We start from the raw sequence: 16,545 nt of genomic DNA on the forward strand, positions 1-16,545 counted from the left end.
AAACCAGAGCAGACAGCTATTACTTTTCTGAACTCAACAGAAAAGTTCAACCAAGTCACTGTTGAGGCTGCTTTGCCCTTTGAGAAGCAGGATCTCTGAGCCATCTGCTCAGTGCCCCTGTACCTGTAGATACAGTTTTCCAGCTGTGCAGAAGACAAGCCTGCCTGATGTTCCCAGGTCTGTTTTCACAGTAGAGCTGCAAACTGCATGTGTATTTACTGAATATGCCTTTTCTTACCCTAAGCTCAGCAGCTAACTTGGTGTGTTCTAACCCTTCAGGGACATTAAACAGGTAAAGCAAGATACTGAATTTGCAGACAAACTCATCTAAGCAGAAGCAGCAAGATATAGTACAGGGTGACTTCTTACCTGAAACTTTGTTTCTGGGCTTCAGATCCACCAATCCAGAATGAAAGGGGATTCGAATGGGTTTTCCTTCTCAGACTTGTCTGTTAAAAGAGAGCAGCCAATCATCTTCAGCTTGGTGCACCTACTTCTTTCTTGAATGAAATCCCAGTTATGTACTCCTAGTGCTGTTAGAGCCAAGGCAGCCTGGGCACCCTACCAGTCTGGTCACAACTACCTTAGCAGGGTCATCGGATTGGTGGATCTAAGACAAAGAAACGGATTTACGGACAAGAAATTGCTCTTTCTCCTGCCCTGAATCACTCAATGCACAAGTGCTTTGGGGCAACTTGGCAAAGATTAAAGAAGATGAGAAGAAACTACAATGCGACCAAGCAAATGCTAAAGCTTCAACCTCCAGCTTACACCTCCCAAGCCTGCTCCAGGAACTGCCAGGACACCACACAGGTCTTCCAAACAGTCCCATAGACGACTTTTCATCTGCCATATACATGCTCCAAAGCATTTTACTGCAATGATTAGCTCCCTGTTTCCAGCCTCAAAATTATCTGACTTGCCTTACACATCTGCAGCACATGGATGGAGTCTTCAAGACACAAGCTAAATGACAGCCCTGAACTAAACTGACAGTATTGCTGTGTCTCTGGAAACCAACCTACAAGAACAGAGCAAGCCAAGGCATGCTACTCCTGAGACAAGAAAAACACACCTCTTCCTCAGAAAGATGATATAAGGCCTTCATCCAGTACTTTCAGAAGCACACTTTTACTCTAAGTAACTAATTTAAAGCAGCTTAAACACTAACACCTGAGAAAAGATGGACCTTGCAGAGAGCCCACACTGTGTGTGTAACAGAAAGTGTGTATCCTAGAGAGACTGGACTGTGCACCTTCATCTTCAAGAAGGTTGAGATATGGCTACACATCTTCCCCTAACAGCAGCCAGAAGCAACAGCAACATTTTCCAGAACATGAGGCTGCAACATCCACAGCGGAACATACCCCTGTTGTCTCTCACCCATTCCTCTGCTCTCCAGCCCCTCCAGAGAGCTGAGACAAGTGATCTTCAGCCTTCAACTGTGCTTCACATCTCAAAGCACTTTGGGGAATGGTGGGAGAAACCACCACTGTTCTCAGCTGTGCCAAGAAACTGCCTCTCTGCAGACAGTCATGTCCCTGGCTGCCCAGAGCTACCCCAAGACAGGAGTATCTTCATCACAGGGTGATTTTCTGCTTTTCTATCCCTGGGAATACAACAAACAACCAAAGGTTGACATTTCAAGGACAAAGCAGCACTGTAAACCTGGTATCGTGTCCAATCTAGGATTTTTAAGCCTGCCAAGTAAAGTGATAAGATGTCAAGGCATATGACTCAGAATTTTAAGAGTACAATATAGCTCAGAAAGAAGCCAGCTATGAAAATTATATAAATGTACTCATTTGCTAAGTCACAACAGTCAGCAGGGTGCTGCAGAAGGCATCTCACCAGGAAGACATTCCTGAACAGCATTCGTGAGTGCTACAGCACAGGTCTTTTTGTCTCAAGAAGTACTGGTGTGATGGAGACAGCCTAAGTATCAAGTTTCTCTGGCTAATCCTTTGCTGCCCCAGTAGAATTGTCTGGAAGATTCTCTATCAAATACAAGCTGTAACTGTAACAAGCTTTGCAAGCAGAGTCTGAGTATGGATTTTCAAAAAGCTGTATGCATTTTGGTCTGAGAGGTTTAAATTGGTCTGACTGAAAAGAAGATTTGAACACAGCATGATCATGCAAAACCATCCTGAAATACAAACACACATCCCACAAAAAGGCAAAGAACACAAGTTCCCACAATTGCTTTTGTATCAAAACTCCATATTCAAGAACTCCTCAGCAGAACAAGACTCAGCATGAAGCCTCACAGCTCAGAACACTGAATAAAGTTGTGTTTTCGCTCCAAGTCAAGGAACAAAACAAAATCTTATCGTGTTGCCACAGCTACAAGTTGACCCAAAAAAGCTTTTTTCACCTATTTACACAGAAAGCACATCAGAACCTGTTCCTAACAAGTAGGTACTTACCTACATCTTACAAATTTCTGCCTGTATTCATATAAAATCAGGCCCAGGATGATTAACTACTTTGATCCCCAGGAAAAGCATTAATTTCTTGGGGCAGAAGTACAAGGATGCAACTCCTGAGGGGACTTAGATTAAGAAAGCAATGAAGAAACAACATGCCTTCAAATGCTCCCACTGATAATTCAGCCTGCATGAGGAGCTAATTAAGTTTCCAGAAAGAGGTAGTGCTTTTTTTGCTGTTAAAATCCAAATGGTATTGCATTATTTTTGCATTATCTGGTCTCGTGTGTGCACTGTTCCTACTGGGAAATGTGTGGAAGCAGTGGAGGCAAACGGAGTAGGTCTCAGATGTCACGCCACTGACCTCATAAATACACCAATAAACTGGGGAAGGAAGGGATTTTCCAGAAAAAAAGTGGATTTTCTGTGAATAATGAGGTACTACCAGTATTATGGAAATCAAACCAAGAAGTCAGATTATAGAACAATGTAAAGAGTGGCATTAGTATATAAGAAAGACATCACCAGAGAAAAAAAGCTGGAACATAAGCATTGTTATTAATCAGCATTACTTAAACAACTCAGTAAACATTCTCCCCTTCAATTTATTTTCTCCCTCCTCCCAACATAAAAGCTCTTCCTCGCAGAGCAGCCCTCTTGTAACGATGGTCTCTCACCCTCTCCCACACATCATTCTCCTCACACTGGCACGTTTGCTGCACCATCCATTTCATTTCCCAGCCATCAGCACTCTCACTCTGCAGGCTGCTGCTCCAGCACTCGAGGCAGCACAGGAAGATGAAACTGAAAATGCCAAAGCGACAGTGACCTCTAAACTCCACGGCAGTGAGACGTAACGCATCAAAAGACACACCAAGGTGATTTACCACGGAGAGAAGGTGTTTTAGACAACGTTCCTGAAATGACCAGGTACACCCATCCTTCAGAGAACAGTGCCAAGTGTCTCTGAGGGCACAGCCTGTAGCAAGGCAGTTTGTTTTGCCGAGATGCTGCTGCAACGCTCCTCGGTGACCCAAATTTTTAGCAGTATTCAACAACTCTGCCTAAGGGACAGAGTCAGCACAGTCTGAAATGCAGGAATGGCACACGTGCTTCACAGCTTTTCAAAGGAGCAACCCAAGAGCACTTCTGAGGAGGTAGCTGGCACACATACCAGCCTGTCTGCCAAGACAGGATCTCATTCCACACCTGGACACGGGAGTTACGAGCTCAACCCAGGACCTGCTGGAACCCCCCAGAGGTGCTCAACACACAGGAAGCTGCACAGGTGGTTCAGGCAGCAAGGGAACCTCCTCTGCTGTGTTTTACTTGCTCAGTGTTGTTCCTAAGGTTGAAAAATCTCGTAATGTTAGAAAATTTAGCTTCATTGTGAGGCAAAAATGTCTCCAAATCTCAAATGAGATTTAAAAAAGCCTTTGGTGAAACACCAGCCATGTTTAGTTTACCCAGGAAACAAACTTATTTCTATTAAGACCTAGAAGCAACTTAGTTTCAAAATTTTCCCTACAAATGGAGCATCTGCAGTTTTCCTTCCCCTGTGTAAACTGACAGTCCTGCCATAATGAGCACAAACTTCAGACAACTTTTTTCTTTATCTCTTCCCAAAGAGATACAGCTCTCCACACTTCTTTGTCCACTTCCCTCATCTCACCATCACTCTGCTGGCTCTAAATGCACTTGCCTTGCTCTAATTCATTTTCTTAAGCTCTTCCTTCCCATTTTCTGCATGGCTGCCAAAGTCACAGCCATCTATTCTCTTTATATGTGCATCCTTCCTCTTCCAGGCACAGAGCTGTGACTGTGACAGCCTGTGCAGCAGCACAGAGCTTGCAGCTCCTGCCCCAAGGGCCTGTCTGTGCCTCCCTAGGAGCCCTCAAAACACCACTGCCTCTTCAGAAATCTGCTCTGGCAATTTTTTCCCCATGTATGCAACTAGCCAGCACACTACTGACTGCACACTTTAATGCCTGACACGCAGCTCTCAGCTCTGCTCATTTAGTGCTGAAGATTAAAGATAACTGCAAAGCAAATAGATTATTATCCCACTGAAGAAAACAAAACTAGTTTACTCCCAGGTTTACAAATGCCATGCTAACTCTCCATCTGCCAGCTTCTGATGACAAACCAAGTCACATTTTAGCTAGAACAGCACCTCCTTTGTTCTAGGTGCAAAGATAATCCTTGTCTAGCCCACCTGTACCTCTAGCACTACAAAAGTAAACTCTTTGAAGGATTCCTCTAAGACGACATGGAAAAATATTCACAAAAATGTAACTGCCTGCTTGGCCTGCAATGATTGAGACAGGGAAGAAAAAAGCCAGAACATTACAACCCTACTGAGATACATCCAGCAGCTCTATTTCAGTTTCCAAACAGAATGCTAAGATTTATTTTGCATGTAAAGCTTTAAATAGTTTGGGAGCACAGCCACCTCCAGCTGCAGTGAGCTGAGGAACTTCAGGTACTGCTGGCAACATTTACAGCAGGAGTTGCTGCTGTCAAGGCAAGCCTATCTGAAATACTGCATTCTGAGATTGTTACCTTTTGAACTGGAAGACCTTCAGTTCACATCATAGTTCCTCCAGGAGAAACTGAAAGACTTGTGGCAAGATATTCAATTATAATTCTTCATTTATTATTTACAGAGGCACTTAAACACCAGACATTTTTATGAGAGACAGAGAGAGATGTCCTAGACAACAAAGATATCATCTCAGGACAAATGTTTTCCATATCCATAACTTTAGGATACAAATATTAAGTTGATATAAACAAGTGCTTGTTGGTTTTATTCCTAGGCATGGTCTTTCCATAACCCTTCCATGCTCCTGCCACAGAGCAGTGCTACGTTCAATTTAAACTGCCAACTCTGCAGCAGGGGGATCTGTGTTTGAAGAACTGCATCAAAGAAACACTGGAAAGAGAGATGATAAAGAGCTCAGTAAGTGTGAGAATTTACACACAGTTGGTTTCCTGCTTCACTAACCATGTCCCATAGGTGTCTGGTGGGTACAAGAGCCTGGGAGCAATGGGATTTTTTTTTTTTATACTACCCACATCTTATGCTGGACACAGTTCCCCCATAAATGCGTAACTTGTTAATCTGTATTAAAAATGTATTTGCAGTACTTACATACTCTTTTATAACCACTTTAATACAAACTAAGCAGCTAATTACCCCCTACTTTGAAAGTCTGCCGGTAAAACAAAAGCATGGTTCAGGGAAGCTTCCTGAGAAAATGAAAACCCCCCAGGCTTTGAGCAAGTACTGAAGATAAACACATGCAACAGGTCTGATGGGACTGAACAGCACACATCTTACACACAACTCAGAATCTGCAGGTGAAAAACCTACTCCACAAAGCACTGCTGCCGGGGCTTCACCTCAAGCAAGAAACAAGTTTGGTCCTTTAAAAGAGCAAAAAGGTTACAGTTATCTGATTTCACAGAGAACATCAAAGCCAGGGAAGAAAGAGCCCTTTCAATCATTCTGGCTAGCCCTCCATCTGGTCTGGATTACTTCCTTACTACTCATTTTCTAACAGTTTGCCCACTCAGCATTTAACTGAGACAATACTGAGTTACAAAGGTATCTGAACTAAAACCAACCCCAGGAGATGCACCATCAGCCTTCACCAGTTGCACACTTTGCAGCCTCTTGAAATCACCTCTCCAGGCACCTGGTATCTTGCCTGCAGAGGTAGATACAATCTCCAAATGAAAGCCATGAGATGTCATCACTAAATCAATTGCTCATCACCATTCCAATGGCTGGATGACTTGTTTTGCACATGTAGAACAAGACATGTAGAGCCCTGAGCAGTCCTACAAGATACAGGGACTTCAGAACACTGGCTAGAGCTTTGCACAGCAAATGGAAGTTGTCACTCTGAAACTTCAACATATTTCTCTTAGATTCCAGCTTTAAAAATAGAACAGCACTATTTCCATGACTGTTTTTTCTTTAAATAAATGCAAATGATCTATCTAGTGAAGGCACAGTTGAGGGCTAGAACAGAGTGTTCTGCAGCTCCTGTGCAATTAAGATGTTGACACGTTATCTCTTGTTTATCAGCCGCTCACAATTATATCGTGTTTGCTCCTCAGAAATTCTGCATTACACTTTTGCTCCTGTATTTACTACAGATTCATCCTTGGCAGTGGAGAGAAGTGATTTGAGTACCCAAAACGCACCAAAACCAATCTCCTGTATCAAAGAAAGGCATAAAACATCTTGCTTTTAGGAAACAATGACATTCTTAACAAGAAAAGCACCCCGCTAGGGGTGGTCCCTGGGCTGGGGACATTTGCCACCAGCATCAACAACCCATACCAGTTTGCATTTCATACTGAAATTACTGACCAAAAAACCTGGGTCAGTGCAGCTTCTACTTTTGCTTTGTGGAGTGAAACAAATCTTCTGGAGAATGTTCTACAACACACAAGAAGGCGAAACCTCTGAGCCGTGGCTTCATTTAGGAATGACTTCCAAGGATCCCAGGGCAACATTTCCACTCCAACACAAGTGTTTCTAAGCAAGTCTCCACTACGGTTGAAATGACATTCAGCTACACTTTCCAGCACCATTTTCTACTGGAAAATACAGAATTATTTGTCTTATTAACGTTTTAATATACGTATTAATTTCTTGCGAGAGGAAAACCCGCTTCTTCTGTCTCCTACCATGTCATTCAAAATCTGAATAACCCCACTGATTTTTGCATCCATTAGCATATTCCCCAGGTCCAACTGTAGAACAGAGGGTGCCAGAGTTAATCAGCAAACATCACATTTCCTTCTGCCTGCTGACAATTCAGCCCCGAGGAGAAGCACCTTCTTAAAAAGCCCGAGCGTTTACAAAAGGCCAAGCAGGCAAAACACACCTCCCAGCCTCAAACGCTGTTTTAGCACCAGGCTGAGGAGTATTAGTAACCCCCTGGAAAAAAAAAAAATAAAAATGTAAGACTCCAACTCACTTCACACCTCGGAAATTTAGCAGACAGCTTTTCTGTGGGCGACTCCTCCGGTATCAGATCCCGGCAGAGCTGCCCTCAGCCTTTCATCCCCGCGGCCACTAAACGGAAACGGTTCTGATGTGTGTGTGTCCCCCCCAGGGCGGGGAGGGGGGGAAGTGCCAGATCATCCAATCCACAGGGATGGGGACAGGAGGCTCGCCCAGAACTGCTTTTTAAGCTCCCAACCTCAGCGAGCAAAAAAAAATATAATAAAAAATCCCAAATGAAAGGATTTTTTTTTTTTTTTGGGGGGTTGCCTCTTTTTTTCCCCCCCCTCTTGAATTTCTGCTCCCTGACATCAGGCACCAGGAAGTTTGTCTTTCCCAAAGCAGGGAGTTTAGCAAGAACTCTGCTGGCTAAAAAAAAAAACAAAACACAACACAACAAACCCCATTTCATGTCTCCATGCTCCCCTTCAGAGGGGCCTTCAAAGCAAAACGTTCGCATTTGACCACCCCATTCTGCACCACGGCGTGGAATTTTGTCGCTGAAAGCAAACGATGCTCCCAACAAGCAAATAAGGAGGTTATTTAGTGGCAGCTGCTCTCCCTGCATTCCTAACTTAATGTTATTCATCCCTAAAGGGAATAAAATTAGGGCCCCTCTAATATTTGGCTACAGGAAGGTAAGATTCGCTCCTATTTAGAAACAAAACCCCCTCCTCTTGCTTCCTCCTGGCCGTCTCCCCACTCACCCCAATTTAGCGGCGTGAAGCGTTAATTAGGGGCTATAACACATACACACCAATTAGGTCTCGTGAAGAGAGATTCCGTGCTGGCTGGACCGGAGCTCCAGCACCGCTGCGGCCCCGGGAGCAGCCCCAGAGCCTGGGGATGCGGGGGGTTCATCCCCGCAACCCCCCCCCACGGGGTTGGGGGGGGGCTCACAAGGGGCTACCGGGCTGTGCTGCGGGGAGGCCCCGGGAGGCGGCAGAGCCGGGCGGGCAGCTCGGCCCGAGCCCGCCGAGCTGCTCCGGGACAACTGGCTTTCGTTTGGTTGGTTGGTTTTGCCCAACGTGCCCGCATCCCGCCCCCCCCCCCAGCGCGGCTCTGCCTTGGCGTGGGGGGGGTGTCGGTTATTCTTTTTAATTCAGCTCTTTTTAATGAAAGCAAAGCGCCTGCTCGCGCCCCGGCCTGCCCCGGGAAACCGGGGGGGAGGAAGGATGGGGGGGGTGGTGGGAAGGGGGGTGCGGATCCCCCCGGAGGGGCTGCGGGGTGGAACGAGGCGAGGAGCGGGCCCAGGGCTGCGGGTGGGCCCGGGCCGGGCCTCACCGGCGGGGCGGCAGCGCCGGAACCCCCCGCAAGGCCCGGGGGTGGCGGGGCTTGGGCGGTGAGGGGAAAAGAGGGCGAGGCGGGGGTGTGGGGGGGTGTGCGCGGGAGGCGGGGAGCACTCACCATCAGCTCGATGGTCTTGTCCTCGATCACCGAGTCGGGCTCCATGGCGGCGGCCGCCCCGCCCGCCCCGCAGGCCCCGCCGCGCGCTCACCCGCCCCGCCCCGCGCACGCACGCACGCACGCGCGCGCGTACGCTGCGTGCCTCTCCCCCCCGTGACGTCACCGCGCCCGGAAGAAAGGGAGGCGGCACCGGCCGCCGGGGACGCGGGATCGAATCCCGCCCGGTCCCCGCACCGGGGGCACCGCTTCCCCGCGGCTTTGTGGCGGCGGCTGGGGGGGCTCACCGGCCCACGGGGGGGTATGTGTGTGTGTGTGTGTGTGTCCCGCCCACCCCCGGCAGCCGCTCCCACCGGGGCCCTGCCGTTCCCGGTACCGCCCGGTGCTGGTCGCTGGCGGGGACACCGGGGAGGGCTGCTCAGCCCCGGGCCGTGCCTGGCGGCGCGGGGAGCAGGCAGGGCCCCTCGGGGCAGGATCCCGGGGAGCCCGAGGGCCCCTCGGGGCAGGATCCCGGGGAGCAGGATCCCGGGGAGCAGGCAGGGATGCTCGGGGCAGGATCCCGGGGAGCAGGATCCCGGGGAGCCCGAGGGCCCCTCGGGGCAGGATCCCGGGGAGCAGGATCCCGGGGAGCAGGCAGGGATGCTCGGGGCAGGATCCCGGGGAGCAGGCAGGGCCGCTCGGGGCAGGATCCCGGGGAGCAGGATCCCGGGGAGCAGGCAGGGCTGCTCGGGGCAGGATCCCGGGGAGCAGGCAGGGATGCTCGGGGCAGGATCCCGGGGAGCCCGAGGGCACCGGTGGGACCCGCTCCCCTCTCCCCATCCCGGGGGAAGAGCCCGCCCCTCCCCAGGGCCCTCCGCCAGGCCCGGGGCTGCCGCTGCCCTTCTCTGACAAACTTGAGGGCTTTGTTTGTACCTTTTCCCGCACAGAACAGCGCCCAGGCGGCCCCGCGTTTGTGGGGTGGTTTTTAGAACGACCGGACGAGTCCGGATCTGCGGCTGCTCCCTCCCTGCAGGGGCTCGAGGCCAGGTTTGTGCAGCCTGCTCTGGGGGGACGTGTCCCTGCCCAGGCAGGGGAGCTGGAATCTCATCACCTTTAAGGTCCATTCTCTCGTTCTAATTTACTCCCAGGGTTTGTTTTGGTTTTTTTTTTTTTCCCTTTAAGTAGCATTAAGAAATGAAAACAGGACCCATGAAAAATAACAGCTGCTGCCAACTGCACAAAGGGAAGCACGACAGCCCCCAGCACCTGCACTGACTCTGCAGCGTGGGTTTAACGAATGGTTTCATTTGACAAGCACCATTTTGCCCAGTCCTGTGCCCCTGTGCCTTGCTGGCACCATCCTGTCTGTGCTTTTAATCATGGAATCGCAGAGTGGTTTGGGTTGGAAGAACCTTGGATCATCTAGATCCAACACTTCCCACCAGAGCAGGCTGCTCAGAGCCCCATCCAACCTGCCTGTTGTTCCTGCTGCTCCAGCTGCTCCACAGGCAAGCCTGGTGCCATGCAGAGGTCCAGCCCACCATGGATATCCCAAGTGCTGGACTGCCAGTGGGCACAGCAGTTGGAAAACAAACAGATGGTCCTTGCCAGAGGAGACTTTCAGCCTGGGGTAGGTGAAGAAAAGGGCTGAACACAAACCCTTGGAAGCAGGAGAGGTGCAGTGTTGTGTGGAAACCCTTGGAAAAGGGGGTGGCATTTCCATCTAGCTCATCACAACCCTTCACAAGGAGCAGCTTTTTTCAGCCTTTGGGGTCTGTGTCCTGCTGCTTCCTGCCATCCTCCACCAAGACTGAGAGACCCCAAGCACCTGCAGGCTCTGGCTGCTGGAGGGAGCTCAAGTGGGGTGACAGGATGGGTGACACTGAGAGCTGAGGTGCTGGAGGTGCCCAAGGGCACAGGGGCTGCCATCTGATGGCACAGCAGGGACCCAGGGCACTCGTGGGCATTGGGAACTGGAAGCAAAAGTGTGGTGAGCAGCACTCTGGGGTGGCAGGACAGCACGAGGGGCTCTGCTTGCCATGGAAATGGGCCCAGCAGCTTCGTGCTCAGCAGCTTTTTTTCCTTTACCTGTTTAAATCTCTGCCAAATGGTCAAGAAATGGAGTGTGAACCAATGGAAATGGTGCCAAGACCCTTCTTACTGACAACACACCTGCTTCACGGGACATTTAAGTCAGCAGAAATATATTTTGTTCATTCCAAAATCCTTAAAAGAAATACTTCTCATGAGGCCTAAACTCCTTCCATAGCACTTAAAAACAAACTACAAGCAGCAGGTCTCCCTCCCCATCCAACAACTGCTGAGGCTGGGGGTGAAAGTCTGAAGTGCCCCAGGAGCTGCCCCATTTACCTTCTGCTGGACTAAGCAAATACCCAACATGGGCTTGCCCAGAAGTCCTTCTAACTGGGGTGATGAAGCCCAAACTCACACACTGGTGTTGACATCAGCTTGGGCTGGGCAAGCACCCGCTAACCCTAACAGAAATGTGAGATAGCACCCAAGGGCTTTTCCTGTCAGAGCTGGGCAGCTGGGCTGGATTCACAGACTCACTGAATTGTTCTGGCTGGAAAAGACCTCTAAGAGCACCCAGTCCAACCATGAACCCAACTCCACCGACTCCAGAGCTACACCGTGTCCCTCAGCACCACATCTGCACAGCTTTTAAACACCTCCAGGGATGGTGACTCCTCCACCTCCCTGGGCAGCCTGTGCCAGTGTTTAATGACCCTTTCAGTGAAGAAGTTTCTTCTCATACTCAATCTAAACCTCCCCTGGTGCAAGTTGAGGCCATTTCCTCTCGTCCTGTTGCTTGTTCCTTGAGAGAAGAAACCGATCCCTCCCTCACTCCAACCTCCTCTCAGGCAGTTGTGGAGAGGGAGAAGGTCTCCCCTCAGCCTCCTTTCCTCCAGACTGAACAACCTGAGTTCCCTCAGCTGCTCCTCAGCTTCCACCTTCACATCATGACATAGAACAAAGGACTTGCCAGGCAAATTACACCCCGACCTTCACCTCCTGTGGCACCACCTGGGTGAGCTCACCCAAGTGTCACTGGGAACAAGGTGGGACAACATCCAACTGGCTTTTTGCTCTCCCTCTAATCCACTCTGGAGATCAAAACGAGGCAGCAGATCTTTGTTTGTGACACCAAAGTAAAAAATCAGCATGTCTCTGGCTAAATATAGGCAGGGCAGAGATTTGCTGACCAGGACAACGCTGGTTCATGTAGCACTTTCCAAAGTACAGCTGGAGTATCAGGAGAGTTTGACTGTGGAAAGGATTGCCCTGGACAAAGATTAAAAAAGAGGGGGGGAAAAAAAAGGCAAAAATCCTCCATTTCTTTGAAGAAAGAGTAAATCCATGGTCTCAGAGCAGATGCTCCAGGAGCAGGAATGGGGCTTTGACACCGTGACATGAGCTGGCAGATGGAACCTGAGTCCCTGCAGTCTGCTTCTGATTCACTGGAAAAGACCATTTCTGTGATAGGAAAGAAAGGAGAACATTGAAAAGAACTGAGGAAAGCACTAGAAAAAAATCAAGAGGTTTTGGCTTTAGTGCAGAACACCAAGAAAAGGAGCAGGGCCATGGATCCTTGTAGCTGGGGAGCGGAGTCAAATTGTCTCTGAGCAACTCGTGGCTTAAAGAGCTCGTCAGGACTGAGCAAGGTGTCCAAGGCAAGGTCTGACGAGTGAAAAATCAGCTTTTGGGTGGATTTATACTGAGACACAAGCCCTTCAGGTGCTGATGAAGCCAAGCCCTGTATTCCCACGACTACGTGGCCCACACAACTGGGATGATTTGAGGAGCACGTCCCTGGGCGCGCTGGGAACCCTCCCTGTGCGCGGCGGATGAGGAGAGACCTGTGTCACCCATCCCTCCCCAGCACAGCAGGGACAAAGCTGGTCATTAAGCTCCAAGGATGACCTTTCCCAGGTGGAAGCACACCTGGGCTGTGGGGTGGCTTCAGCCCAAGAGGACTTGCCCTGCCAGTTTCCCTGCAGGGATGAGGATGAGGGGGAAGAGGGAAAGCCCCGGCACCAACCAACCAGAGCTACCTCCACGTTGTGCAAAGGGGCAGGAATTAATTGAGGTTGATGTTGTCCTCACCATATCAAAGCAAAAGTAACTATGTGTTTAAAAAAAAACCCCAACAAAACAAAAAAAACACCAAACAAAACCAGGGAAGTCTGAATGGTGGGTCCCACAGCAGGCACTGCCCCAGAGCTGTGGGCATCCAAGTTACTGTGTCCACCCAGTGAGGGGGTGAGAACCTGCCCTGAGGAGCTGGGAATGCTATGGGATGCAGCCCCAACCCCAACAACCAGCCCCAGGACCTCAACCACAACACAGCAATCCTCTCAAGTCCAGAGTCTCCATACCTTCATTGCATGATGTACTGTAGGACATCTCTCAATGCACCTGCCTCACTTTCCCTCTATGGTTCTGTTGCTTTTGTCTCCCACTTTTGCAGCCCCAGGCCTGGAGTGGAAAGATTTCCATGGGAAAGGAAAAGGCCTAGCAAACTCTCAGCTGGTAACAACCTTGAAAGGTACAAGCAGAAGCCAAGCTGATGTCCATAACACCAGCTGCCCTCTGGTGTTGAAGAACGTGGAGACCAGCCCAGCTATAATCAGGCCTGAAATGGAGATAAAACAAGAACAGAGACACAGAAGAGTTGGCTTGGTGAGAACAGGGTCTTTGTGGGTTTTCCACTGTTTCCCTTTTACTCTCCAATGAGGGATACTGGAGGTACAGCTAAATACTTCCATGACAGCAGACAATCCACTTCATTCTATCAAAGCCTGGTCCCACCTTTGGTGGGCAGGCTTCCCATGCACCTTTCCTGGAGGTTGCTGGACCTTCCCTTCTCAGCAGGGACACCTACCAGGGAGAACAGTTCTTGAAAACTAAAACCCAACCAGGGACACCCAGCTGGGGCTGAGCAAGGGTGAGAGACATTAACTCCTTGTTTGTCTTTATTGGTGCACTTAACATTAAGTCATTTCCATTATTAAGTTTTATTATAGAATCCTTTAAAATTGATGATTGTGTTCTAGGCCTAGTACAAAACTTAGTAATAAGTACATTGCCAACATTTTACTGATTAATCTTTACTGTCTGATCTAATTACAAAGAGTAACTTTTATTGTTAAGATACCTTTTGCATTCATGCTGCCAGGGACCAGCACCCCAAGGTGCCTGGGAGAGGATTTTAGGACTGACACAGGAGAGGAATATTTCCCAGTTAGAACATGATTTGATTTTGTTCTCCCCAGATCTTTTCTCTGTAATGAAGTGAATTATTTCTAAGCCTGTTTCCATTTTCTGCAGTCTTTTTAGCCCTCAAATGCCAGCTCAGATGGCAATCATCCTGCCAGCCTGGCACGTTTTTTAGGGATCCCTCTTGATGTTAAACACCCATGGGATGAGGATAAGAGCAGGACATTCCCAGCAGGATCCCCCAGGCAGGGACATTCTGCCCCAGCCCCACTGCAGACCCAGGGAGGCTGCAGAGAGGTGAAGAGACAAAAAATAGGAATACAGGAGACAAGCCAAACAACCCAATCCCTGGGACTGGCTATGGAGCTGGGGGGAGCCAGCTGCTCACAGCCTGCAGCAGCTCCACGGGTATCCATGTCCCAAAGCTTGGGATGCCTTCCCAAAATCCTCAGCCTAGTCTGCTCATTCAAATCCTCACCTTAGGATCCTAGAATGGTTTATTTGGCTGTTTGGGTAGATCAGAGGTTACTCAATGGCCAGTAATGAGTCATGGCCACAAGAAAAGCCAGGGCAGGCATTTCAAATGCTCCTGCTGGAAGAATCATGATCCAACTTACAGCTGGTAGGAGCAAGATGTAAATAAACATTCTCGTTGGGGCAGAGACAACTGCACTTGAAGTATGAAAATGGCTATTCTTCCTTCAAAGAAGTATTTAGTAGCCAAAATGGGGTGACACTGGGTTTGATGGGGTGTTTTTTTTATAGATCTGGAAAAAAAACGAGCAGACTCGTAACAATTCTGACCCCTGCCCGACACCAAATGCTCAAGCTCTGCTGCTTGCCAAAGAAAGCAGCAGCCAATCCTTACCCAGCCCTGCTACAGCACCCAAAAAATATGAGGTTAGGAGCAAGGGGGGCTTAAAATACCATTATTTATAAATAAAGAAAGGAAAAAAAGCATGCAGTAACATCTCACCCTCTGCACCCCTCGGGATCACTGTTCTCCTTCATGTTATTCCACCTTGTCCTCTGCTCATCCAGGCCAGACAAGTCACACTGCTCCTCAGGTCTCCCAGACAACCCACAAGCAACTTCTCAAGTGTGAGAAAAGAGCACCTACTTGCTCTTTTCATACACAGGCAGGTAAAGCTGGTAACATAAACCGTCCCAGGATGGTGGGAGTTGGTTTTGTACATGGAATACAATTTTCTGACACCTGAAAACTACAACAACAAAATAAAAGTCAGCTCATCCAGAAGGACATCTGCAAACTGGGAATGGTTTAGAGAGTGGCAGCTTTGGATAATTAAGAAAACAAGCCCAAATTACCATAAACTGTATTGGAGACCTGTAGAGGTTCATCCGAGCCTCCTGGCCCCAGGACCATCCCACCCCACAACACCCCCTTTAGCTGAGTTTCCCAACACCACTTCACTTGGATCAAGCACTGGCACTTCCAGGGGTGAGAACTGCTCCGTCCTGGCTGCCACCTCTGGGGCTGGAGACACCACAGCCCCTTGTGTGAGCCCAGCCCAGGGAACCCAGCAGCTCAGCACCCCACTGCACACATCCTGCCCTGCCAGAAACCCAGAGGCCCCAGGGCAGGACATCCCCTGGGTGACAGACCCCCCTGGGTGACAGACCCCCCTGGGTGACACCCTGAGATGACAAAATAGCTGCTTTGAAGCCCCAGTATAAAAACAAACCCCAAAGCCCAGGCACACTAAGATCTATCCCCTGCCTTGGACAACGTCTGCAATGTTCCTGCTCTCACTGGCACTTTTTCTCTGTACAAGCACTGCCAGGTTATTCCAGCAGTGCCTTTGTTTTCTCTTGATGCCTTCAGCCTGTTTTGGATGCCTAATAAATTAAAATGGATTTTCACCTTGTGCTGGATGGAGGGAACAGAAACCAGCACTGAAATCCCTGCTCCAGCCTCTGACCCAGCCTTGCTCTGCAGCCTCCCCAGGGCTCTCACCCATGTGTCCAGGTGGGATGAAAGGGTTCTCTTCTGCTGCCACTTCAACATTTTTAAACTGAACCAAACCTGTGTTACTGCAGCTCAGCCCAGGGTGTCAAGCAGTAGTACAGTAAACACAGCAGTGCCACCACTATCAGCCAACCACAGACCCCAAGGACTTCTCTTGCCCTCAGCTTGATCTCAACCATATTCCCCACCAGGGCAATGGATTCTCCTCCCTGGACAAACAGGTGAGCAGGAGCTCCCTGCACTCCCAGCTTCACAGAATCACAGAACTACCTTGGTTGGAAAAGACCTTCAAGATCACCAAGTCCAACCATTGACCCAACACTGACAAGTCCTTCACTAAACCATATCCCTCAGTCCTATGTCCATGCAACTCCTAAATCCCTCCAGGGATGGTGACTCCACCACTGCCCTGGGCAGCCTGTCCCAATGCCTGGCAACCCTTTCGGGTAAGGAATTATTCCCAACATCCCATCTAAGCCTCCCCT

General features: G+C 49.4%; 2 protein-coding genes across 5 annotated transcripts in view; both read right to left on the reverse strand.

The window, feature by feature from the left end:
* The window catches only part of FBXW11 (F-box and WD repeat domain containing 11), a 67,771-nt gene extending 58,829 nt beyond the window's left edge, over nt 1–8,942 (reverse strand). For 2 of the 4 annotated variants that reach the window (XM_051631441.1, XM_051631439.1), the window contains exons 1-2: nt 8,857–8,940; nt 370–449 (exon numbers count right to left, since the gene is read on the reverse strand). Coding sequence is in view for 2 of the 4 variants with exons in the window: in XM_051631440.1 (XP_051487400.1) it covers nt 8,857–8,901 (45 nt within the window). In the remaining 2 variants the exon portion in view is untranslated. Of the gene's footprint in view, nt 1–369; nt 450–8,856 lie in introns of all 4 variants that reach the window. The other 2 variants (XM_051631440.1, XM_051631438.1) reach the window with 2 other exon arrangements.
* The window catches only part of HSPA9 (heat shock protein family A (Hsp70) member 9), a 139,942-nt gene that overhangs the window by 60,292 nt on the left and 63,105 nt on the right, over nt 1–16,545 (reverse strand). The window lies entirely within an intron of this gene.

Source organism: Apus apus, chromosome 13 (genome assembly GCF_020740795.1).
Source record: "Apus apus isolate bApuApu2 chromosome 13, bApuApu2.pri.cur, whole genome shotgun sequence".
In the NCBI taxonomy this organism is placed as follows: Eukaryota; Metazoa; Chordata; class Aves; order Apodiformes; family Apodidae; genus Apus; species Apus apus.